General features: G+C 40.7%; 1 protein-coding gene across 2 annotated transcripts; it reads left to right on the forward strand.

The window, feature by feature from the left end:
- Positions 1-180: 180 nt before the first annotated feature.
- Positions 181-27,386, forward strand: LOC134743270 (uncharacterized). Of its 2 annotated transcripts, XM_063676679.1 has the most exons (13): positions 181-346; positions 996-1,114; positions 1,853-3,561; positions 3,756-6,165; positions 6,470-6,648; positions 7,150-7,321; positions 8,654-9,095; positions 9,168-9,271; positions 9,340-11,022; positions 12,017-12,239; positions 18,711-18,740; positions 19,184-19,300; positions 20,484-27,386. In XM_063676679.1, the coding sequence occupies exons 2-13, from the start codon at positions 1,076-1,078 to the stop codon at positions 20,522-20,524; spliced, it is 7,149 nt and encodes a 2,382-aa protein (XP_063532749.1). In that variant the 5' UTR covers positions 181-346; positions 996-1,075; the 3' UTR covers positions 20,525-27,386. The 2 variants fall into 2 exon arrangements, with proteins under 2 accessions (XP_063532749.1, XP_063532750.1); XM_063676680.1 differs by lacking the exon at positions 18,711-18,740.
- Positions 27,387-27,811: the final 425 nt, after the last annotated feature.

The following is a 27,811-nucleotide window of genomic DNA, read 5'->3' on the forward strand; positions in this document are numbered from 1 at the left end:
AAATTAATATTTATTTTATTATTTAGATTTATAGGTTTTTGTTTCACAAAATCATGTTTAATAATTATTACTTATATATTTAAATATTTTTTTATCACGTCTATAACATGTTCCAATAATAAAATTTAAAAAGATATTATTCCAACCGGAAGGTCTTAGAACTTCGACATGTTTCGTGAAACCCCGTTGTTTTGCATCAAGAAAATGCAATGGCCGCCATCTTCGACTCTCGTGAATGTTTTGATCGTAGTTTCGGACTTTGAGGCCAATTTTACAAGTGATATGCAGTTATTTGACGGAAATTGTTTCGCTACACTATAGGAGTTATTGTCACGTTCACGCGCAGGTTAGTACTAATTTTATTAAGTATTTGCTGTACAAGTGTTTACATCTGGATTTCTAAGTTCCTATCTAATGGGATACTCACTTTTATGATATAATATCTGTGTGTTTATGTTATAAAAGATTTACATTATGGGATTTATGATTGGTGGAGTCAATATTATTAATATCAAATTTATATAAATATACAAACCTCATTTGCGTATGTACTTATATTTGTAGGCTCTTTGTTTCTACTACTCACTTGAGACTTCCAATTATGCATTATTTCCATCCAATTAATCAATTCAATGCTTTATTTCTCTCACATTTAGCGTTATTAGGTTAGTGTTTACTTCTTTTGATGTTTATCAGTGAGACATTTCAGTTTTCGTGCCACAATAATGGCGGCAGTGGATTAACCTATCTACTTATTTTAACCTTTTTTACGAGTATTTTTGCGTTTTATATGCTTTATTTTGTATTCATTCTTTACACATTCTCGTAGGGCATGAAATAAATCGAATTTCATCACTTTTTGGACAATGACCTCGACTGTCACATTATCCTATTTGTAGACTAAAAATATTTGAGCGAGAAAATTACGATGTGCATCGCGTGTTGTCGTGTGAACTGTGAAGATTTGTGGGTAAAGAGACAATTTTCGATTGCAGTCACATGAAATAAGGTCAGAGGCCGCAGTGGTCTCCTCGGCGTCATCTCGGGCTTGACCCAAGATGATAATATTTACAGCATGTCAGCTTCTCCAGACTTTGATCCTGCTGCCCGGCAAGTAAGTCCCGAACCCCTACACCTCCCCCTTCACGACACCAAGGCCCTGCCGTTGCTAACCATGCTACTCACTACATAACCATTATATTCTTATTGACATGATCTTCCTTACTCTTTTTGCTCTTGAGAAGCGCATAATATCATCCTGGTTTCATTCTTGCAATGAAGACCCTGTAAATCCTGTATCTTTTATTACATAAGATTTGTAGATATCTTACTAAAATAAAAGTGAAGCTATTTTCAGTAAAGATTTTATTAGTTTACTTTTGTTTGGCAACTGTTTTCTACTATTTTGAGTGTTGTGTTTAATAAAGTTTTTGAAACCAAGGTGCATTTTTAATAACCTTTTAGGATTAGTAATATTGTCATTATTCATGTTACGTTTTTATATATTGGGTAAGTGTAGTAATAAGGATTTATTGATAATGCAAACAGGTTCACATTTAATCATCTCATCATTACATAAATAAACAAAATTTTGATATGAACAACATGAAATCCTATATAACATTTATGTCGACAATTGTAAATTCATGGGTTCACTGACACAAGCTATTAATATTGTTAATGTAACCTCCACAAAATGTTTCTGAAATATTACTGCGGCTGATTGCAGACATTCTTTACTTCATTAAATATGCTAAGTTATTTTACAGCTGACATTGTTACAATTATAATGTGAGGAATATTCATGTGTTCAAATATACAACATGTTTCATTTGCTATAACTTTGTTACAGGATTACCGGCCGGCCACCTCCAGTGAAAATGTGTATGAACATGTTATGGAACATAAATTAGCAGATAATATGAGTGTACCAAGCATTAGAACTCCAGTTTTAAGGGCTCTGCCCCTTTCCCCCACTGATGGTGACCCTGAACCTGATTCTACTCACCCAGAAAGTATTATCCAGTCTGCACGCAGTAATATTGATAAAGAAGTAGAGTACCACATTACTGACAAGAGACGGGACACAGAGATGTCTGTAGATGCATTATCTGGACTTGTAAGGATTGAGGAAGGTCTTGATAATGTTGGACGCATCACTTACCCTATTATACAAGAAGGAGATGACTCTGGTGATGGCAACTATGAAAACACAAGTGCCACTCTCATCCAGGCTCCACTGAACACTGCAATTGTTCAGAATGTCGCAAAGCTGCCACAGAACTTCACTATAAATGTAGATGCCACTGTAAGCAACATTACAGCTATTCAAAATGTATCACAAGATGTTGGCAATCAGACTCTATGGCTGCCCACTATTCTCACAAGCGCTGCCCCTACTGACAGCAAGAGTGAAGAGGAGAGATCACAATCTGGTCTATCACAGATCATTATAACCAGTGAAAGCTATGTCAATGATACAAATCAAATGGGAAGACGGACAAATATAGTAACGGAAACTAGCTATGCAAGCCGACCCAAATCATCAAAAGTACAAATTTTGAGCAACATATCTATCCCAAAGAACACAAGTTATTCATCACAGTATATAACCCAGGGCAAAGATCTCGCCTCACCAGTGTACGGCACACAGAACCATGTGTACAAGTTGAGCACTAATGTGATGTCACAAAAGCATTTAAATAATTCAGTACTATGCTCGAAGCCTCCAAAGAGTCAGTCTTTAATTGGCTGCTCTACGTTGTCACCTCAAGTAATCAGCAGCCCTATCAAAAACGTTTCTTATAGCCACACTTTTACGAAAAGCTCTAATTTGAAATCTCTGGGCAAAGTGAACAATGGTGCTAACTTAAACGCCGTGGTCGCGGCGTCCTCGGGAAACACGCAGTGTCATATACTATCGCGGGTCGTCTCAGGCCCTAATAAGATGTCCGTTCACTCGGGCAGAAAATCTCTAAATACTTTGAAACAGGCAAAAAATTCCGGCCAGCTCTCGGGACAGAAGAATCAATCGAGAGCTATCAAAATAATACAGCAGGCAGGCACTGCGCATAAATCAGAGTCCAAGGCCTGGCCTGTCGCTAGTGTGGCTACATATAAGAACCAGCAGCCGATATATGGTGTAGTGGATTCAAACACATCTAAGATCATACAGAAAGTGGGTAGTCCGACACATAAGAGTCATCATCAGATTCAAAAGTTGCCTTCTAAAGGTGAGAGGTTGGTTCTCCAATCGCCTTGTGGGCCCGTGCTTATATCCACAGCGCCTATAAGCACAAGTATGCCGCGCGGGCCTCACTACGTCCAGTCTGGTGCCACGCCCAACTTGAGATACGTACAGACCTACACTCCAACAGACAATCAGCTCTCTACTGTATCTCAAGTGTCAGCAAACCAGCAGCTGACTGCTCAGATATTGCAATCGCTAGCGCAGCCCAAGCTGATGTTGCATCCCAGTGCAAATTCTCCACTGATACCACCTCCTCAACCTGTGGAGGAACATATGGAGCCAAAACCGATTAATCAAAGGAGGATTGTGTTGTAAGTGCTTACACCTCATATCACTTTTTTTTTAAACCTGCATAAGGGGTTGCTATACTGGGGATATGAACATGCTGATTTTTAGTATTATAATGTAAAATTTTGCTTACTTAAAATAGCTTTTCTTGCGATCGAGAACTTAGACAATGTTTTGTAATTTTAGTGCTAAGACTAATGTTTATTTCCTGTTTCAGCGGTGACAAGTCGACACGTTTAACTGCGGACGATATAATCGGCAGCGAGGAGCGCCCGAATCTATCGGAAGAACTACAGCGGTATACCTTCCACGACCTGGCACTCGTGATGTTGGACCATACATACGCGCAGCCCGTGCAGAAGCAGCCCGCGCCCGCGCCGCCGCCCGCCCCCGCCCCCGCCCCCGCGCCCGTCTATGCGCCGCCGCTCCCGCTCCCGCCCGCGCCCGCCGTCGCGTCCCCTCCGCCGGGGCCGACGCCTCCGAGCCCGTTGAAGAGGCACTCGCCCGTCATCATGTCGACCGTGCCTTACGAACCGGCCGCACCCCTGGTAGCACCAATCCCCGCCGCTCCACCCCTGCCCCTGAGTACTCTGAGTTACAAGCCTACCCCGATACAAGAGGACGACACCGCGTCCGTCATCTCGTCGATCGACGGCGACCGTCGTCCCGCCGCCGGCGGCAGCGACACTGAAACCGCACCGGAAGCCGAGGAGGAAGGAAAAACTCGATGCGTCTGCGAGTTTACACACGACGACGGATACATGATCTGCTGCGACCGCTGCGGCGAATGGCAGCACGTTGACTGCATGGGCATCGACCGGAACAACATCCCTGATGCCTACATGTGTGAACTGTGCCAACCTCGAGCTGTTGACCGAAGGCATGCGCGAGCGATCCAGCTACGAAAGCGAGAGGAACTCAACGCGCTCGGCGCTTCCGATACGGACTCTTCAGAAACCACCAGGGTGCCCGGAGGGCGCCGCAAGCGACTCCTCACCGTCACCACTTACACTGACACCAGTGGGTCTTGTGTCACTACGTATAATACGGCCTCCCCTGCCGTGCCTACCTTACCACCGCTACCCCCGATGCCGCAACCGACTCTCACTCTACCCAAACGCGGCCCTAAGCGCCCTAAGAAGGCAGAAGTTGTCAGAAAAGGCACCAAGAGAAAACTTACAGAAAAGAGAGTCAAACGCAAGAAGGAGATGATGATGAACCGAAGCAAGTTCGCCACGAGCGTAACCAGCCAATCACATTGGGGTGAATCGTTTGAGCAAGCGATGACTAATCATTACAGCCCTGAACTGAGGGCGAAAATAATGAAATACAGCAGTAAACTAGGCAACACGACGAACACGTCATCCGCTATTACGGCGCATTTGTGTACCACTGTGCCCCACGCGGGCGGCAAAATCCTTATTGCGACAAAGGACTTGAAAGAAAACACGCCAGTCATAGAGCTTAGAGGGAAATATATGTTGTCGAACCAGCACAGGCCGCAGTTACAAAATTCAGCGCGTGCGGGCAGCCAGAAACCTGGGCCTTTCGTCTTCTTCTACAGACTGCCTAAGGATAACACGCAAATCTGTATCGATACAAGAACGTATGGCAACGAGGCGAGATTCGTAAGGAGATCTTGCAAACCCAACGCCGAGCTCCAACACTGCATAATCAAAGGCGCGCTACATGTTTACTTATACACTGTTGGAACAATCCCCTCGAATACAGAAATAACAGTCGGGCACGACACTAACGGCAGCAAGCAGCCGTGCGCCTGCGGAAACCCTAAACACTGCAAGGTCAACGGTTTAACTTCTTCACTAGTTGCGAGGAAAACCATGGAATACCCTCCAAGAGAAAAGAGGAGTAGGAATAGGTGTTCCAGCTCATCTTCCCCTGCGTCGCCACCGCTGGCACCCGTCCTAGCTTCCCCGGCTAAAGAATACCCTTGCCCAGTAACACCCGTCAAAATAGAAAAGAAATCACCCCTCAAATACGAATACTCTCCAATGTCTCCCGTAAAAAATGCCATCATGGCCCTCGACTTTGACCAGCCAATGAAAACAGAGACCCCAGAAGATATCAAACCAGAAATGGATTTAACGGCCAAAGAGGAGATGAAACCGGAAATAGACGAGCCAGATTACGTGAAAATGGAAACTGAGGAGGAGAAACCAGCAGAACCGGTCCCAGATCCTGAGCCTCAACCTGAACCGGAACCGATTAAAGCAGAACCGGAACCAATCAAAGAGGAAGTACAACCTCAAAAAGAAGAAGCTAAGGCAGAACCTGAACCTGAAGAAGAAATACCCGTAAAACAAGAGGTGCTAAAAGAAGAAATAAAAGAAATTAAAGAGGAAATAAAAGAAGAGCCTAAAGAAGTTAAACAAGAGAGTCCAAAGAAAGAGTCGCCTAAAATGGAAGAAAGGGAGCGTAGGACAAGACGAGATGGTTTAGAAGATGAAAGACCAGCTACACGGGAATATACAGCCAAATCGGCATGCCACGATCGATCGTCCAGGTCTAGTAGGAACACTTGTACGAACCAGGACTCTTTGGATGATAAAACTGATGATTCGCAGGACAAACTGCCAACCAATAAGGAGAAGGATAAGAAGAAAATGGTAAGTGCTATTAGTCAAATTCTGCAATTGATCCTAGAAAATCACATTATCAACATTCACTTGCACATTTTTTGTGATTTTTTCATTTATAAGATGCAAAGTGAAACCAGAATTAAACTTCAAATTGTATTATGTCACCCTTTCACTTTATAACCGGAATGCGACATTTGACAAGAGTCCTATTGAAATTTACTTATGATGTAAAATTTGTCAAAATTTTAGTTTTTGAATTATTTTTATGATTATTATATTTGCTCGCTAAACACAATTCAAATATTACAACTAATTAAACGTTTCATTTTAGACTCGTGAGGAGCGTAAAATGGAAGCGATCATGAAGGCGTTCGAACGCATGGAGAAAGCAGAACAACGTAAACAAGAGGTGAAAGAACGGCAAAAACGGAGGGAATCCGATCCTCACCCAAATGCGGTGGACAAGGATGACGATGATGACTTTCAGTGCAGCTCGAAAAAGAGGAAGAAGTAAGTTACGATTAATTTTATTAAAATTCACATAATAAACACACATCCCCGAAATGCTATCTCTATTGCACGCGCATAATTACATAGCTGTCCCGCCCAGGATGCCGGTTGTCAATGTCACTGTGCGAGCGGAACAGCTATATAATTATGCGCGTGCAATAGAGATAGCAACAGGCGGGTCAGTGTACACAAATCTATGTGGAAAGCGTCTCTCTGCCTTAATCTTTATCATGATAGTATGTGGCGGGTTTGGTCTGTTTACTCCTCATAAGATAAGATATATTTATTTGCAAAAATGTAGTGGTAAACATTTAAATCATCTTGAGTAAATGAGATAGAAAAATTAACTGTACAATTTCCAAAGCATGTAAAATGAAATTGTTGATAGAAACTTGTCGATTGCCGAGTTCATCACCTCCGATATATTTAACATTGAGATTACGTCACGAATTCAATCTTCCCTCTATTCCTATAAACATTGTAACATAACCTCTTTCGTAGACGCAAAGGCCGAGCCCGCACAACTTCCCAATCCAACCGGCGGCGACTGAACTCGGCCGACAGCGACCTGGTGACGTCGGGCGACGAGCCGCGCACGCCGCCGCGACCGCCGCGCAGGGACAGCGCGCCGCACAACAACGAGGCCGACAGGAACAACGATGGGATCAATGAAGTAAGTCGCACCATATCACACTCATGTAGACAGAGGCCGAGCAGCACCACCTCGCAGTCCAACCAGAGGCGCACAACAACGAGGCCGATAGGAACAACGATGGGATCAATGAAGTAAGTCGCACCATATCACGCTCATGTAGACAGAGGCCGAGCAGCACCACCTCGCAGTCCAACCAGAGGCGCACAACAACGAGGCCGATAGGAACAACGATGGGATCAATGAAGTAAGTCGCACCATATCACACTCATGTAGACAGAGGCCGAGCAGCACCACCTCGCAGTCCAACCGGCGGCGCACAACAACGAGGCCGATAGGAACAACGATGGGATCAATGAAGTAAGTCGCACCATATCACACTCATATAGACAGAGGCCGAGCAGCACCACCTCGCAGTCCGACCGGCGGCGCACAACAACGAGGCCGATAGGAACAACGATGGGATCAATGAAGTAAGTCTTTTTGACCGCCAAAGACGTCAATTGACTCCCGCGGCTACAACCCAATCGACCTTCGTGCATTTTAGAGTTAAATTTACAACCTCTTAGGCGGTCGTCGCATTGGATGCGGATCCGCACGGCGCTCCGGTGTGCGAGCGGGACATTCATAGCGCTGTCACACGTCGAAACGGTCAAGTACGATACATATCAAGTGTGATAACCGCGTAACTCATTCATATGCAGTTGAGAGTTCTGTGACTTGGATATAGGTATAGTCGGCGAAAGTTGCAATCCTATTGATCTTCAAATATAAATGAGAGATTTCAGACTTTTTCAGATGATAAATGATAATTATGTGAAGTTACCATTTCCTCACTTAAGCGATGGTCGTAAATTGGTTTTAAAATATCAAATTCTCCAATGTTTTTCTTTATTGCTATTGAAAATGTGTATCATACATTTTAATTTGAAACAAAGCTCACTTGTCACTGAACGAATTTACTTGTAACGGCATGTGTGTTGATCTTTGCGCGTTTAATCTCAATACCTCATTTGACATTTTTGACGTTTATGTGTTGCTGACCTTGAACTGGAAGTGCAAATGAGGTGTGTTTTCAAAAGGGCTTATTTATGTATGGTGTTCATAGAGAAATAAGCCCTTTTAAAAAGACACTACCTATCCGTTATTGACGTTCAAAAGTTAAGTTAAAATGTTGACATAGTAGTAAAGGTAATCCACTCAAGTGCTTATTTGATATTCCTTTTGTATGTATTTTTTATCTATTTACTTTGCATACATGTGACCTTGACCGTGCCGGTGTACAGATCAAGTGAAAAAAATCCTACTTGGAGCGAATATATTTTAACAATTAAATTTTTGTTGTTGTTGCAGGATCTTGGCCTAAGCTCAGCATGTTTACTAGTAGAAGCCGCCGTCGGTTCAGTGGAATCCGCCTTTAAACTGCCTAAAACTAAGAAAACTATGGCCACGGAATGGATCGGTCGCTCGCCCGAGCGGACGCCGTCGCCCTACAGGTCTCCATACCGACCGCCTTTGATGTCCGCCACATCTCTAGAGAGCCTCGTGAGAGTTGCCTCGACGATGATTGGCGATTTAAGTGGTGCCCCTGATTTCCACGAGGAAGATGCGACATCCCCACCCAGAACCCCCGGCCGGGATCGAAGCAGACCCCCGAAGAAGGCTAGAAGGATTACTCGGAGCACCCCTCCGACTGAAATCGTAGAAACGACGCCTACTGTGATACCCCAGCATAGTGCTAAGAAACGGTGGCTGAGACAGGCCATCAGTGAAGAAAGCGACTCTCCTAATGCGGGTGCGTATTGACATGCTCATTTGAGGCACCTGAAAGATTAAAAAGAGTTAACGTTTTAATGTTTAAATTTAGATGCGTTTGTTGCAGAATCTCCGCCCAACGAAATAGTGACGCCATTGAAGAAGCGACGGTTAGCGAGAGAATCGCTATCTTGCGAACCTAATAATATTGTGCCTGTAAGTATCGCATCAACTTAATCTAAAATCGAGCCATGTATGATTCTTATTCCTAAATTTGTCTGCAGTGTCACGATGAGACGTCACCCAATTTAACGTCCGAGGACTCCCCGGTGAAGGACGACGGCGCCGGCGGTGTGATCCGGCAGTACAACGTGCGCGGCATCATGGAGGGCGTGTACGGCCGCGACCGCGACCGCACGCGCTCCGACAGCGGTCAGGGCTCCGACGACCAGTGCCATCCCGACCACGACGTGCTCAACGTCAACATGGCCACCACCGACACCGAGCACATCCGCCGCATCATCGGCGTGCCCACCCCCGAGGACGAGCTGCCTCCGCCGGCCAAGCCCGACTTCACCACCACCACCAACAACAACAACGTCGAACCCGACGACCCCAACTACGACAAGGTCCTCCCTATGGACATCGACACCACCGTCACCCCCCAACCCAAATTAGAGAGTAGTGAACCCACCAATTGTGATATCAAAGGTTTGGACCTGCTCAATGATAAGCAGAACAGTTCCCGATCCGCAGATACTAGTGGAAACTCGTCGCCTCAGCGCGACGAGATGGACGACATTCAGAAGAAGATACACTCCTTCCACACCGAAAACATTCTCATCCTCAAGAGCAGGAACAAGAAACCTCCAAAAGAAAAGCGGAAGAAGGTCAATCTGAACTTCGATCTCAACATGGTGGACGACCAAATCAGTATTCAATTGCGCACAGAGAAGGAGAGTTCGAAGTCGCCAGAGATTAATGGTGACATTCACGACGATATCAGCAATTCAGCGTTACCGGCGCCCGAAAACATACCTTTGCCTGACGATCCGGGCCCGATTCCTCCTCTAGAAGCGATACCGTTACCGGAGGAGCCGATGCGGCCTATAAAGAAGCAATATACCGGAAACATGAAGAACTCCAAACTGGTGATTAATGGAGTTACGCACGACTCATACACGATCGGGGACTCGATGGCTCTGCCGGCGCCAGAGAACATCCCCCTGCCGGAAGACCAGGGCCCGCTATCTGTGATACCGCCGCTGGAGACGATTCCTCTGCCCGAGGAGCCGCGGCGGCCGCTAAAGGCCCGAGTCAAGCTGATGATGGAAAAAGAGGAGAAGGAAGCGTTATCCAACGATACAGACTCAAAGTCGTCCGAAATCAACGGGGAGATGCACTCCGAAGTGGAATCTATCCCTTTGCCGGACGACATCCCTTCACTAGAGGCTATCCCTCTGCCGGAGGAACCGATGGAACCCATGCGAGTGCCCGCGTCCCCCGCGATCAAACCTGAAGAAAAATCGTTACCGGTGAAAGATAAACCCTCAGTTCTGGAGAGCCCGCTCCCCTTCTCGTCGAGGTTCAGCTCGACCGGACTGTTCTCGGGGATCTTCAGCAACTTCTCGCAACCCTACGAAGTGCCGGCGTCCGCGGACCCGGTGCCGTCTATAATAAAAAGTGCAATAGATAGGACTACAAGTTTAGACAATAGTATATTCGACAAAGATAGTATTACGGGTGTGGACGAACTGAAGAGCGTGCAGGAGATATTGACTCGCGTGAGCAACATGGACTCGAATAACAGTGTGCTGCTGTCGGGGGTGCTGCAGGGCTCCGGGTCGGGCGAGGCGGGCGCGGCGCTGCACGGGCTGCCGGGCCCGGCCAAGCCCTTCGGCGCGCGCGCCTCCGACCCGCGCCTCAACCCGCCGCCGCAGGACAAGCCCAAACCGGTCAGAAGGAAGGTAACTCAAACTGACACCTACTACACTAAATAAAACATTTTACACGATTAACTATTGTTAGTCTATTCGTACTGTTCTCGCGTTTGCGCGTGACAAATTTTAGTTTAAAAATTTATCCTAATGACCTATCTGCGCATCCAAAGGGAGTAAAATTAATCACTTGCTTCGGTGACCCCTCCCCTGGATTTCGTTTTTCGCCATTATTACAAAGGAGTAAGGTCCAACGGTGTAAATATATTTTTGACGTCGTCTGTACGTTTTTTTAGCAGTCCTAATCTTCTCAGTTTGTACTATTTTTGCCATTACGTCAAATTAATCTGCCACCAAGATAAAAATGGCCTTGAATTTAAACAAATATTTGCAGAAACTTAGTTATTTTTTTACTATTGCATTCCTTTGTGTAATCGCATTCTTATTGTCATGCAGTTTAATTAAGACATTTAAGACTATCTCGTTTTAACACAATTCAGCTCAAGGTCATAGATAAGAGTCAACATGTCAACAACTCATATCTACAATTATCATTTATTTCATAATTGCACTTACAGTTGCCAAATGTTATTCCATTTTTAACACAATTTGTGACAACTGACAATTCATCATTCATAAAGCTATAATTGCCTTGACATACATAAAACATGTGGCGTACTGCGAATCACTTTCTCTAATGGGTGCGTTGACCTGAACAGATGTTTGTTTATTCCGCAAGCATTGCGGAAGGCACGTGAGTTATTGGTGGGGGTCAGTTTTACTGCGCGGATGAAGTCGTGAGCGTCAGGATGGCGAGTGGACCCCAGCGATTTCAACGAAATATTTATAAATATATTGTACCTTCTGAGTACCTTAGTGTACGAGATATTTAACAAAAAAGGTTCACCCGCCATTCTGACGTCAGGATGGTGGATGGCTTATATTTCTCTACGATTATAACGTATCTCGATGCTAGTTCTCGCTTCGTCTGACCCTGAAAACTAAGATCAGTCCACTCCCCCAGCTCTCTATCACCGAATACCGCAAGCGGCACCGAGGGGCGCTCAACGAGGAGTCGCACCCGTCGGAGGGCGAGGCGCACGGGCCGGAATGGTCGTCGGAGTCGTCGGGCGCGTCGGGCGCGGGCTCGCTGTCGCCGCAGCGGCTGGACGCGGCCGCCGCCGCCGCCGCCGATGACCTGGAGCAGAGGCTGCATCGGGAGCTCGCTAATACGCATTTGCCTAAAGGTTAGTCTGATCATATTTTATCTACAGCGACCTACGACTCACTATTTACAAAGATAGATATAACTCCGTAATAGATGGATACAGTCTAAGGAAAAAACATGCCTCGAAAATCAAGAAAATTTGATTCTCGTTCAGAGGGCGCTACTAGTTTTGGCCTACAGTCGTATAGATGGCGTTGACGGTTTCGTTTGTTATTTAACAATTTTAACGCATATCAGTGAAAGAACATGGGTCAAAATCATAAAAATAATTAATGCAAATAAAAAAAATCATTTATCTACCATATTTAAATACATTCTATCGTATTTTTATAAATCTTCATTTTTAGTTTTAAAGTGTGTCGACAGATGGCAGTGAATTTAGTGGGGTTACAAAATTTACTATGACAGTACCGCTCTAGTATAAGTTACTCTATGCTATTTAGAAGCATTGACGAGAATCGTAAGGTCGCCACACTTATGCAGCTAAAGAAAGGACGCGTATAGTATGAATTTTCTCAAATGATTTTTACGCCTCTAATCTGTTAAACAAAAGCCTTTCTTTCTTTTGTTCAGCGGTTACCAATGCTACCGCTACTGACTGAACGGGAACAAACTCGTTTAAAAAGAAATTTTACCATCCTATTTATATGGTTCAAATTTATGTAACGGCTCATTCTGAGGCCACACACATGCAACCGATCGTTCTTCATTACCCAAACTCGTTATTTAAGAATGAGCTGTTACATAAATTTGAACCTTAATACTATCACGATAGTTGCTTTTTAACGACATCATTGCTTTGGCACGCGACTAAAGTGCCTCTCCATAAAAGAAACAAAGGTTAACGGATTAAGCATAAAAATCATTTGAGAAAATTCATACTATAAGCACGAGGAATTTAATACATTGACCCGCCTGTTGCTATCTCTATCGCACGCGCATAATTATATTCCTGTCCCGCTCAATGTCCGAGTGTCATTGACTGCCGGCATCATGTGCGGGACAGCTATATAATACGCGCGTGCGATAGAGATAGGAACCAGCGGGTGTGCGAAATTCCTCGCGTAGACTTTCTAATGCGGTTGCCGCATACAAACCAATGTCAGACAATAACCATTTAAACGCCTATTAATACTAAAATTGTATATTACAGTGGTAAAAAGTAGCAAGTCCGCGCCATAAAGACAAAACAATGTCGCGACCGTGAACGTAAAACCAGCTTAATCAATAGGGTATTTGACTACTAGTCAAATCAATTTCTTTTTCGAACTGTTAAAACGATTTTGCTACTATGGAATTTATATGAAACACTAGCATGTGACGTCACAATCAAATTACCTACTCTTTATAGTTTTATACGGGTTTTAAGATAGAAATTGTGTCTACAAGTAACTGCTATCTACGTTTCTCTATTAATCTTATCTCTACCTTCGTCGAGCAAGTGCTATTTGTTGACAGTAAACAACGGAACGTACAAATTAAGCTACTATTGACCGCGTTCACGTTCCGCGACTAATTCTTTCAATTAGATAAACGCATGCCGCATTTAAAAGTACCAACACAAGCTATTTTTAACTTTATTCCTATACAATGTGGCTTATTTTCATTTAATACTTTGCCACTGTAATGTCGTTGAATAGTTTAATTGCTACGTTTCAAGCTAAATTCATCTCTTCTCCCAAAATTTAGGGTTCATTATAAGATTGCGCAACTTAAGTCGTTTTGTTAATTTTATGCGCTTTATCGACAGACTTCCTTTGTAAGTGCACTTTTGAGAGGAAGTACAGACTAGCTAGAAAGTGTAACATCGTTTGAATTAGTGAATGAAGAAACGAATGAAATGAATGAGTCAGTGTTGACATAGTTACAGTAATTACATCACGTGTCGTTTACACGTGTGTGCACGTTTTGGGACACTTGTGTTTATGTAAACATAATTAAATGATCTCATGACTTATTGTTACAGAAAATGTTGTGTAATTATATATAACCTACATTCTTGTCTAGTCAATAGTCTAGTCCTTGTGTCAAAATATAATAAATTAACCGATTTTTAATTTGAGTTTCCCGTGTTATAATTTAACATATGTAGAAGTTCACTGTTATGAAGCGAAATTTGTCGAGCATTTTCTACTATAAAAAACGTGAGTGACCAGTTTCATTGTATTTAACATGTCCGAGTCTCACGGAAGTTTTGTTATAAAAATTGCGTCCGTTGCGTAGTTTTAAAGATCTAAGCATACATAGGGACAGACATCCATCCAGACAGCAGGAAGGGACTTTGTTTTATACTATGTAATGATGTCGCAGATGTCGCTTTAAAAATATTGCCCAATTCGATTAAATACAAATACAAAAGCCAATACTTTTCTATTCGCGTATACGCCTTACGGTAGAGGAAGCGAGCTGCAACAACACCGAGATTGTGCAACGCTGAGAGGTCTTATCGCAACGGAAACTTATTGTGACTAGAGTTGTGCCGTTCCCGGGAATTCCCGGTAACGTTCCCCATTTTGTATGGGGTAGTTTCCCGAGCGGGAAGTTTGCCCATACAAAATGGAGAAGGTTCCCGGGAATGGCACAACTCTAAATTGCGACTTATTGCCATCCAGTTTAACGGTCTACCCGTCAACTGACTAAGGAGCAAGCGAGTTTTTGTAAGCTTTTTATGTACAAACCCTACGATTGCTTTATCATCGTAAGTGGCTTTAAGGGCTAAATACCGGCCAAGTGCGAGTCGGACTCGCTCACGAAGGGTTCCATACCATCACGTTTTAGTATATGTTGTTATAGCGGCAACAGAAATACATCATCTGTGAAATTTCAACTGTCTAACTATCACGGTTCATGAGATACAGCCTGGTGACAGACGGACGGACAGCGGAGTCTTAGTAATAGGGTCCCGTTTTACCCTTTGGGTACGGAACCCTAAAAATCAGTAATGGTTTTAGACGGACGGACAATCAGATTCTGAAATCAAAAACGGTAATTTGATATCAGGTTTTGCTAGTCGCTAGCTCTAAAAGACGAAAAGCGCCATTGATTTCCCTTTTTAGGGTTCCGTACCCAAAGGGTAAAAACGGGACCCTATTACTAAGATTCCTCTGTCCGTCTCTGTATTTTTTTAAATAAAAAAAATAAAAATAAAAACTAATACTACGTCGGTGGCAAACAAGCATACGGCCCGCCTGATGTTAAGCAGCCTCTGTAGCCTATGTACGCCTGCAACTCCAGCGGAGTTACATGCGCGTTGCTGAACCTAACACTCCGCACCCCCGTTGTCTGTTTGTCACCAGGCTGTATCTCATGAACCGTGATAGCTAGACTTTTGAAATTTTTACAGATGATGTATTTCTGTTGCCGCTATAACAACAAATACTATAAACAGAATAAAATAAATATTTAAGTAGGGCTCCCATAACCAAACGTGATTTTTTGCCTTTTTTTGCGTAATGGTACGGAACCCTTCGTACGCAATTCCGACTCGCACTTGGCCTGTTTTTAACAAACATGAAACAAAACATGAAGTCACTAACATATTCAGACTCAAAACTGCCAGCCAAATTTTGGGCACTACAGTAACGTTCTTAACTGGACTTTATATCTTAAAAATAAGGTTTAAAATATGCGCACAACGATTCGCCGTGCCCCTTGGGACCTTGAAAACGCGATTTCAATTATAAGGCGTTACTGCGTAGTAGCGAAGTCTATGTGTATAGGCATAGAGTAACTTATACTAGAGCGGTACTGTCATAGTAAATTTTGTAACCCCAGTAAATTCACTGCCATCTGTCGACACACTTTAAAACTAAAAATGAAGATTTATAAAAATACGATATGTATTTAAATATAGATAAATGATTTTTTTTATTTGCATTAATTATTTTTATGATTTTGCCCATGTTCTTTCACTGATATGCGTTAAAATTGTTAAATAACAAACGAAACCGTCAACGCCATCTATACGACTGTAGGCCAAAACTAGTAGCGCCCTCTGAACGAGATTTAATAGTATTTAGTATTAAGTTTTAGTTAATAAGTACATTGCTATATACCCTAACAGGGTTCATGTGAACACTTTAGCTGTAAAATGCTCTTTGTAAGACCTTCTGTAAACACATGATTATAAATGCAATAAATGAATTATGAATTATGAGAATCAAATTTTCTTGATTTTCGAGGCACGTTTTTTCCTTAGACTGTATCCATCTATTACGGAGTTATATCTATCTTTGGTATAGGTAAAGCTGTTGCCGCTTTAGGGCCATTCATACCAATTTCTGCAAGGTTTGTGTTACCAATTTCAATAATTGTGCCATATTCAACCAAAAGGGTACTTATTGTCGCTTGTCAGTAAGACGCTATTTCCATATAGCTTCAGTTAGAAATCAACCTTATCGACAAGCGACAATGTGGTACCTTTTGGTTGAAAACGTCACAATTAAATGTGGATTTAATGAGAATGCAATATCAGAGTATGGTAAGCAAAAATCTTCAAAAAGTTACTTTATTACGATTAAAACAGTGAATTGTCGGTTGCTATTCGTAACTCGTTATCGGCAGCATTCGTTAGATTTTAAATTACAAATAGTGCGTGTTTAATATTGACGACTTAAATTTCACTCAAGCTGAAACCGCAAAGAGATCGCCTTAGTAATTATGAACAAACTAACGGCGATATTGATATTGATTGCTTTAAAAATTTTTTTAATAAAATAAAGTAATATTTGTCATTAATCTATCGTCGCATTTTGGTATTTAATATTGGACAAACGCCACTCACAACAGTCTCATAACATAAATATCAGCGCTATTGCGATATATTATTCCTATCTCCAATATCTCCATACTTTACCCGTTCGTGTAATTCCATTATTTCATCATTGCTTTCATTCGTCTCTTCAAATCGCGAGACGTAACCTATCGGGTGTTGCGATGTCTCGTATTGATTTTGTGTAGCCGCGAACTGCCAGATGCGACTGAGGAACGTCTGACCCAATTCACACTGCGGTGCAATGATCCACGAATTGAGTCGATGTCCTCAATCTTCGCACAGGCAAACTATATAGCTCTCAGTATTGAAATCAAAATAGTTACTACAACGTCATAAAACCAAGCGAGTCTTTACAAATGTCAGTCATGTTAGCGGAACACGGAACATTTAAGACTACGTAAAGCGATGCAAATTAAGCGAAGCGCAATCATTTTCAGTCTAGCACATGTGTTAGACTGAAAATAATTATATAATTAAATTTAATTTTAATTTGAACTTTCGTAGTTATTATTTTCAAAAGTATACATCAAAAAAGTATACATCTTTTTAAGATAATCTAAAGCATAACTGCATAAAGTAAAACCTCAAACACCTTAATTGCCTACGATTTGCATTTACGTAGATGCGACTGATGCGAACATCCATGTATGCGATACACGTGCGCGTGCGACTCATACCATCATCGACACAATTAACTGATAACAAACCTTACTGCTACTACATAAGATCTACGTATGCTCATTGAATATCAGAGTGTGTTGTTAGTACACTTGCACGTAAGTGGTGAGATCATCGCGTTTTTATTGTAAATACATGTGTATGTTAACATACAAACATATTTTTAAAGAAGTTGTCTATGCCTTGTAAACACTTCGATTTTGCCCAAACGTTACGCTTACTGCGTTAAGTATCGCAACTAAAATCGATACCAGGAATTTTCATTATCTCTAATCTATAATATTGTCTTCGGTTACCGCGATAGTTACTCATGAAATAAAACTATGAAAACGGATTATATCGCGTATATTGGTCACCCGTTGACCACGAACGCTGTAAAGAGTTCGAAACGTCGGGATGTATTATAAATTCAATATACGCGATATAATCCGTTTTCATAGTTTTATTTCTAATCTATAAATTAAATTCTAAAAGTTCTAAAACCATCCAATGTTAATGCATTGCCTATAGTTCGTTTTTTTAGCATTAGAAAGAAGGTAAACGATTTTGTCGTGTCTTTTTATTAAAAATGACTTTTGAAAAATAAGTCACAGCAAATATGTTACAATTATAAATCATATACGATCTTTTACATTATTTTGCTTTCATAAGTTATATAAACTAATTTTTTTAAAGCGTTTTTCAATATTTTTCAAAAAAAAAGAACACGTCAAGATTGTTTACCTCTTTCCTAATGCAAAAAAAAATGAACTATATCTGAAGATACAGAATGTACAAAAGTACCTACCTACACATAATCCGCTTTAGCAGGATACCCTGCCACTGAATGCTAGATTTAAGTGTGTGTCTAACTTGCAGGGTGTTTTTCTAACCCTTAGCCATATTCTTCTATGTGGTTTTCGGGGTTGCTCGCATTGTGACTCACATACTCACGTCGCAGAGTATGGCTAAGGGTCAAAATAATACGCTGTATTTATATATAAATCTAAGTTAGTAGTTATCTTCATATTGATTAAACTCTGAATTTCTTTTCACTAGTCGCACCTTCGGACAGCGGAGCGCTTACAGGTAGCGATAATTATCTCAAACTGGGAGTGGGGAAGTTCTTGACATTTCAGCCAGACTATAATGACAGTAATTTGACAATTTTTATGTTGCGCGGCGCCGTCGCCGTATGTCAAAATTCAAGTGTTTTTATACTTACTTTATACGGCTCTGCATATGTTTGTAGGTATCCTATTTACTTGTATTCCACCAAACAGCAGAAGATTTTTTATTAATGAGTCGTCGATCGATCAAGCAACGGCCGGGGTGACATGCTACATGTTGAACCGAAATTCATACTCTGGTTAAACGTAAAGCTTTTAAACTTTTTAATTGTCCATATAAGAGTTAGAAATAAAATTTGAAATTGTAAAAGAACGTCTCCACTTCCTACATTAATTTAATAAGTTCTAGACTCAAGTACTTAGCCATTAGAATGGTTGTATTATTAAGATGTTTATGTGCAGGAGTGTTCGACGCACAGCCGACGGCGTCCGAGCGGCAACGGGAGAACCTCAGCTCGCGGCTGCGGCGCGAGTTCGGCCTCGCCCTGCCCGAGGACGAGCGAAACGAGCCCCCCACAGGTAACTAGCGCCCCCTAGTAGAAGTTGAAACACCCCATAGTTCAATATATGCAGGAGTGTTCGACGCACACGAACCTCGGCTCGCGCGAGTTCGGCCTCGCCCTGCCCGAGGACGAGAGACACGAGCCCCCCCACAGGTAACCAGTACTCTCTAATGGGGTTGGCCGGTCGAACTAATTAGCAGATGGCGCCAGCATAGCTTGCCCTGTCAATCCCTAGAATTGTGTCAAATTTTTGTTTTTTTAATGCCCTGGATGCCAGGCCTTTAAGCAAAATCTCATAGAAAAAGGGGCAGGCTATGATGGCGCCATCTCTGCAAACCTTTGCCAGTTGCCAACCCCATTGTTGGTAGTAAGAACCCCTTAGTTCAGGAGTGTGCAAATCGCGGCACTTTAAAGGCACAATTGCGGCTCTTTTAACCGCCCAAAACATTGGCTCTTCAGGTGTTTTTTGACCACTACAAACGGCATTTGCGGCTCTTTTAAAATTGCAAAAACTAGTGATTTCTATTGCGGTTGGCTTTTCTCAAAAATCTCAAAAATGTTCTAAGGCACTCCAGAAGTACAGAAGGTCTTCTACATAAGCTTCCGCCACGTGTTTCCTGTTTTGAGCAACACTTCTCAAAATAGGAAGTTCTCCTGGCTCGTGCTCAGTCCAACTGCACGCAGCTCGCCGTCGACGGACGGTCGCTATGAGTTTATACGACGCCCGGAGCGGAGCGTCCCTTCCGACCGGCGGTTTCCATCCGAAAGCGATGCTTGTGTTATTCGCTAGTTTCGCTATCCCCTTACTAGTAATGATTATAATATGCTAGGGTCTCTTTAATTTTGCATTAACACATTCAATGCCGAAAACCCGACTATCGGGTATTTTATGGTTTCGTTCCCAGGCCGGACGACCCGATAGTCGGGATCGTTGTATTAAACTTTATATGACTAAATTTTTGTGACCTGGCGCGGATCTTTTGTGGCTACCGTGGCAATGAATGTGTTGAACAGAGCTGCCTTCTAAATAAGTCCCAAGTCTTGAAGTAAAGGAATAATGAAATCGTTTGTCGCCTCATCCGAGACTCGAACTCGGGGACTCCGGGATTTCAATCCGCCGCCCTTTCAACGGAGCAGCCGAAACTTATCCGATTACTGTATGTATTAGTTATATTAAAATGTGTTTTGTCTTGTTCCAGAGGGCGCGGCAGTCGTTCCTTTGCGGCGCTGCGACAGATAGGCCGTAAGACATATATTTTTGTAAATCTCACGGCGCAGGGCGCCGCTGTATAGCTAAGTTAACGTACGTTTTGTAACGCGGGAGCGCCCGAGCGCTCAAACTGTATATTTCCGTTTCACTTCAGTGTTTTTTTTTTCACGGTTTTTCTGCAAGTACAAATTGTTTTTATTTCCCTTTGTAAATATTGTACATAGGAGATGAATTAAGATAGGATGTAGTGGTACATATGTATAATGGTATATTTTTTTTATGTATGTATAATGTTTATGTATGTCGGATATATTTATTTATTAGAAGGATCGTCTATAGAAGGATTGCTAGGATTTTTGTACGCATAATGTTTAAGTAAATTATAGTTGTTTTTATTATTTTACTTTTTTAGCGTGTATAGAGCTATGCGGGCTCCTCCTAAGTGTAGGTCTCGTTAGGGTAGCGTTTCCGGTGTAACGGTTGGTTTGGATACCAATTTCGTGTTAGCCATTATTAGAGGTTTAATCTGTGTTATAATTTAAGTGAGCGCTTTGTTACTGCATAGATAATGGCGGCTGCGGAAGCACTTTCAGCCTATCATTCGTGTGCGAGGGACTGCCTATACAAGCTATTAATATGAGATAGTAAAAATCGAAATCGAACTGAACACGTCACACTAATTTGTACAAGCAAGGACAAGAATGTTACGTAAATGTTACGTCCCTAATCATCTTTCAAGAAGCGTCTTTGGCATGGATGCAGTCCCATATAAATATTGTTTGGCGTTTTGAGCTCGACTTGTAACGCCATCTGGTGGCTCACTGAGAAAGATCTATCCTTAACTCAAATGGTTGGTGAAAAGTTAAAATGGTTGACTACTTGTTTAAGGTTATGTGCGACTGTATAATAAGTAAGTAATAAATTAACCATCCGAGTTATTGTACAAGTTGTATGACATGACATGTTCCATTTTGGTCTCAGCGTCCCATAATCAAGGTACTGGGCATTTTTAGTCCCGCATCACAAAGTCGAAACGGCTAGCTCCGATCCACACACGCACGTTATCGTTGGAAATTATTGCAAACGGCAAAATAGTCAACATGTGTAGCAACAAGCTTCATTTTGACAATGGTTGACTGGTAAACAATGACTTTAAGTCCGCCATTTGTAGAGATAAATGCATCCCCTCATATAAGTTTGTATTTGCGGGGATCACTTTCATTAGCTAGTAAAATTACTGACTAGTTTTAGCAAAATTTATCTCGAAACGCACATACTAGTCTAGCACAGTTTTGTAGCAAATTTTGTTAATTCAGTATGCAGGTATTTTTGCCCCACATAAGGTGGAGTAGAAAATGTTTTAACTTGTATTGCATTTAGCAAAGCTATTAATAATTATTATAAATGCGAAAGTAACACCGTGCCTGTATCTCTGTTACTTATTTACTATGAAACCAATTTTGAAGCAAATATGGGATTCTCAAGTCTTCCGTTAGTGGGGAATTGGGGATGGAAGTAGGCGCTACTTATTTTAGGAAACACCTCACTCTCCTAGGAGGTGGGAGGGCTAATAACAAACCGAATCCCACAAGGGCAGAGACGCGAGCACAGCTAGTATAATATAAGCATTCCTTGATTGGTATTTGGCTATTTTTAGGCTATTTAAATTTGGAGCTTTATTATAGATACTAGCAAATATATTGCGTTCAAAAGTTAGCTCTAAATTGTTAAATCATGTCACATATTGAAATTTACACGTATAGGCTCACTTGTTTCGACAAAAAAAGCCGTACTGCAATGATTTGCTTCTATAACTTCATAAGAAACTATGCCTTTACTGCCATATTCAGAGAATCGTATGGCATACACTGATCAGTGAATTTTAGCACTTATTGTACACAAAACAAGGTGCATACACGCAGTGAGTTAGATTTAACAATAGCTAGTAAATAGAAGTTATTCGTCTCATCGAAGCGATCGTATAGTGGCTGAATTATAAAAGAGAGACATACTTAAATAGAGTGCTGAAGTGAAAAAATCTTGCTGACAAAATAGGATTTTTGTAGTATTTTTTACAAAAACTAGCCAATATATTAGAAAATCATAGGCGGAAGGAGCCTTGTAAAATTGAATATAAGTAAGGCTTTAATTTATTTGATTACGTCTACAGTTTATTTGATTAATTTGTTTAACGAAACTTACCCGTAACTTTACACAATAAAATCAAATAAATTGAATGAAAGATGAATGATGATTGATGAATTGAAGTTATACTTTTTAATATATCCGCGTGAAAAAACCGTCTAGTCTAGTGGGATGCTGTTTTGACAGCACGTTTTTGGGTTTATTTCAGCAATCTATTTTAAAATAATTTTAACAAAACAATTTCACATCCAACTGCAACCCCCGTAAGTACCATGTCTATACAACATGATGTTTTTATCTTCGTGCAATTAGGAGCTCTGTAAATATTTTATTGAGTGGTAAAATAGCCAATTATAGACTCTATAGATACAATTTTAATTAAATAAGCCGTGATTTCACAATGATTTTGTAGGTCTGTAGGATAATCGGTAAAAATTTCATGTTGTATATTAAGATTTGGAAGCGGGCATAGTTTTCGTGTTTCGATCATAATCAACGTTGAGGTACAAATATAATAAAAACGACAGAAGGAGAATAGTTATTTTTCTCCGTCTTTATGCATGTTACAGACGTCATATCAGTACGGTCTTGTAACGTCAAACGTGTAGTATTGTTCGTTTGTCATAACGCTACAACCAGCATTGAGATACTTGTAATTTATTTGCTAGAATTATGTTTAACAACAGATGTTACATCGAAAGCCATTACAATTCTGCCGACGTACGCTGTGCAAATTTTACTATAAATACTTACCCATATTGACCTTAGTATATGGGAGACAGACTAGGTCTCTGAAAACATATAAAAACTCAAAAATGTGCGTTTTCCCAGAGATAAGACCTCGTTAGATCGATTGTTCGCCCCCGAAAACCCCCATATAGCAAATTTCATCGAAATCGTTAAAGCCGTTCCCGAAATATATATGTATATTTACATAGAATTGCTCGTTTTAATAAGAAAGGTCGTAACCAAAACTATGATCATGCTTCCCCAAACTCTATAAGTCACGCAGCTACAGTTTAGAAGCCGATTACATATTACCGATGTCTCTGGCTATAAGAAGACAGACATATCTGGTTTTACTTTAAGTCCAATCTATTATCAAACTACCTATTATCAAGCTGTTAAGGTACAATTGTCAACTTAAATAATAATAAACAAATAAACAAACCGAAGAAGGGGTTTTACGACTCCCAACAGAGGCTTAAGAACAGCAAAATATAAAGTTTATGCAAAATATAGTTATGCTTTCTATGTATATCGTATGTAATTAATCTGTTCTAAACTATGGCTGCGAGATCATCACTATTCTTACATACATACACTATACAATAATCGCGATGACAACGAGTAAATGTTGTGCGACACTAAACCCAATGAATTAGTGAACCTATACATTTGCAAAATATTTTATTCGTTAATAGGCTAAAAGCTAAAACGTTGCATTTACACATAACACAGTTAAAACACTTAGTGTAAGGGCTGAGTGGACGCTTGAGTTGAGCGTGCGTTGGGGCGGGGCGTGCGGCGTGCATGTTAAACAAATGCAAACGTATAGGAGCGGCCTTACGAGTAGTGCGCGCAGGGGACCGTTTATCAAAAGCTTGTAGCTTGTAATACAAGTGGAAGTCCCTTTCTAACAAAAGCTGTCAAAAAGGACTTCCGCTTGTATTACAAGCTACAAGCTTTTGATAAACGGGCCCCTGCTCACATCACTTGTGAGCCAGACGGGCCGACGCCACGCTGCACGCCCCACCGAACGCTCCGCTTTGAGCGTCCACTCAGGCCTTACACTTTAATTATAAAGCTGTAAAAAAATAGGCAGAAACAACGTGATTCTTTTATTATTTCTTTATTTACTGTCTTCGAAAATATGCATTTAAAAATCTCGTAAGCCCATTGCGGACTCGGTGGAAATAGCAAAAACTGGTAGCCATTGCCCTACAACGCACTATCAGAAGAAAGATCTGGTAACGCCATCATAGCAGATTTCACCCCCATTGATTTCATTGTAACATAGTATTATGAAATTAGATTTATTGATGATTTGTGGCCTAATAAACGTACGATAGACGAGCCAACGAGAGATGAGGTTGCAAATTAGTTAAGTTTACGTAGTGGCACAGGTGGTACGACCAATATGCTACAAATACATAAACTAAATCTTTCGGTTCTAAATCTTAACGGATTTTATTTTCAATAATTTTTTAGCGTTTTCACTTGTGATCCTGTTCGGATACGGCTGAACTTATTTACTTCTTCGCATCGAAGCAACAAAAATCGTACCTACCCCACATGTCTTATGTATTACGTATTTAGAGTTATGTTACTTCCTAGGAGTTAAACTCTCTTCAGTCGTTTTGTGTTTACAATAAAACAGATACATTTCATAAAAATGGTTATAAAGCAGTTGTTCTTACCGCCTAAGCCAGTGTAATGTAGCAGCTACGTGTAAGCTCCCAGTCGTGCGACTCCATCCCTCACAGTTGCTCAATGAAAAATCGTCTGCTTTTCGTGTTCGATATACTTGAGATTTTTGTATCCCCCTATTCCCCCTAATCTGAATGTTAGAGTAGTACGCGTTCCTGATAGGCAGACTAGATACGAACGTGAATTGAATTTTATCTTTATTTAGGCCAGTGCTAGGATTCAGGTGGTTGCTAATGTTACTATTAGTCCCCATTTCGCCGGTAAATACCGGTAAACATTATCAGTGAATATCGGTAAATACCGGTAAACTTTTTTTAGCATAAAGAGAAGCGGGGATGAATAGGATTAGCCAATGATTTCTCACAAATACAGCATTTATAGATGACTGTCTAGTCTGTGCGCTTCCAGTGTTATATTTAAGCATATTAGTTATTTCGTTTCGTATATTTAGTACACTACAATATTCATCACATTTTCTCGTGTCATAATAGGTTGGATAACCATATTGGTTTATGTATTTGCTTGTTTGTATCACATATGATATGTTCTTAAATATGTATGTCCAAGTTCTCAATAAGAGTTCATTAGAGCAACATGTTATATTTTACTTTATGAAAAATAGTTACGTATAATTATGGCAAGCATGTATCTGAAAGCGCACGGCCATAGACAACAGTTCAACAGTAAGAGCTGTGAGTTGTGTTACTCTTTGATTTTAAAGACAGTGCAACACCCGGTACACGAACGCTATGCTATCACGCAGAAACTTATTTAATTTTAGCTTACATAAATTAGGGTAAATGCATTTATTGTACTACTGTACTACTTTTTGACAGAATTTAATATCCTGGTGGTGCCAATAAATGGATTCTATCCCCCTATTCTGTCTCGTTACACCAGTCCATTTCAGGACTAGTTTTTAAACATTTAAAGCTTAATTTAAGCAGTTTAATTTTATTGCCAGTTCTCGTGGGCGACGCTAAGACGCAACGGAAATAGTTTGTTAAATTTTACTTTTTATTTATTTTCTTTTTTATTTACCTTCGCAAATTGCCTGTATAGTGTTTCACTGGCTACTTAATACTGCAATTCAGTTTTAATGCATAATTATATCTAAGTCGTTATGTTGCAATATTTCACCTAATGGTTACAAATATACAATATTTTAGCAGCTTTCAATAATTCGTAAATAAAATTTGATTTTAATGCTTTATAATTTGTTTTGTATACGAATTATAGCTTTTTTTTATATGTTTTGTGATACAATCAATTTTAGATCAATAATCTAAATAGGTAAATTGTCCCTAGATAAAATGAGCTTGTAAATATTTCGATCTGGTTGTTTATTAGACTACAGCATACTGCTTATTGTGGCCGACTGTTGAAGTGAAATAACCACCAGTTTTTTTAGTGGAAAGTAAATGAAAATGGTTATTTTACAATGTGGTTGAAATTATTTGAGCTGAACGTTCAAATCTACGTTCCAGGGGCCTAGTTAAGACGACAATCTCATTTGGCGTTTGTCGACGAAAAGTCACGTGACTTTTTTATACATTTAAGTTTTGTTATGGCGTTTTCTATTCGTGAATGTCTATGTCATCTTGGGATAGGCCCTCTGGTTAGTTAAAAACATATTTCTAATTATAATAACAGTTGTAACAAATAATTTCAACTACCTTCACACGTCCTAACTGTGAACTGTCACTTGTGAAGTGATTTTATCAGTATTGTGCGAGACGGTGGTGTTGTAACATAAGAGGCCGTCCGCCGTGGACCGTCGCATAATCAACACGTAGAGTTTTTAGATACGTTTGTGATAATCACAGAAGCTATCATCTGTAGAGCGTTTATGTACATAGTAGCGGGTAATATGTAAGTGAAAAGCTATATTTTGTTATTGTAAAACGAAATGCGCCCTCTAGTTTGCCATACCGCAATCCTTTCGTGCTCCCGGCCCGTATCGTTTCTGTGACGTGTTACGATTAACCAGTGTTGGCCGAAACGTTAATGCAATTAACCAGTACAAATTAAACCGTAAACTGTAACCGTCCGTTACGGTTTACGGTTCAATTTGTACTGGTTAATCGTTAATTGCAATTAACGTTCGGCCAACACTGCGATTAACTATGGAATATTTTGCAATATATTAATATAATTTTTTTATTCACTAAGTGATCATAAAATAGAGCTGTATATTATCCAGATGTTAAATATTATTATTTCTTTCTTAATGTTTGAACTAAGCATGTAAAATTTAAAATAATAATATAGAATAAAAGATGTTATGATAATTAATTACATAAAATCTTCGTTTGAATCTCGCCTTTCCTTTTTCCTTTAAGTGCTACTTAACCTAAACCTACATATGTGCAAATTGCGGAAAGTTTCCAAAAAGCTGGAAAAGATTTCTAAAAAAATCTTAGGAAACAAAGGAAACTTTCATTTTTTAAATGGAAGATTTCGATTCATATACAAAAATGAGTTTTTAATAATTTCCAAGAGTCGCAATTTTGGACACTCCTACAGCACATCATCAGTAACGTCACCCCTTCGCGCCGCCAAAAATCTAAATAGTGTACTCTTAAAAATATGTTTTGTGTCTAGACTAGATATTTTTGCAGCCGAGACAAAATACCTTAGGCATCTTTATTCAATAACCTCCGATGTCAGCTTACTATGAAGTGGATCGTACGCTTGTTCAGTAGATGTCATGGTATAAAAAAATTGGAAGTACCAACTCAA

This window comes from Cydia strobilella, chromosome 7, assembly GCF_947568885.1.
Source record: "Cydia strobilella chromosome 7, ilCydStro3.1, whole genome shotgun sequence".
Taxonomy (NCBI): Eukaryota; Metazoa; Arthropoda; class Insecta; order Lepidoptera; family Tortricidae; genus Cydia; species Cydia strobilella.

Bases quoted from the DNA above. Each gene is read 5' to 3' on its own strand.
- LOC134743270 (XM_063676679.1), top strand. From the start codon at position 1,076: ATGTCAGCTTCTCCAGACTTTGATCCTGCTGCCCGGCAA. The intron at 9,272-9,339 runs GTAAGTATCGCA...ATTTGTCTGCAG, and splicing joins AACCTAATAATATTGTGCCT to TGTCACGATGAGACGTCACC. The intron at 19,301-20,483 runs GTAACTAGCGCC...GTCTTGTTCCAG, and splicing joins GCGAAACGAGCCCCCCACAG to AGGGCGCGGCAGTCGTTCCT.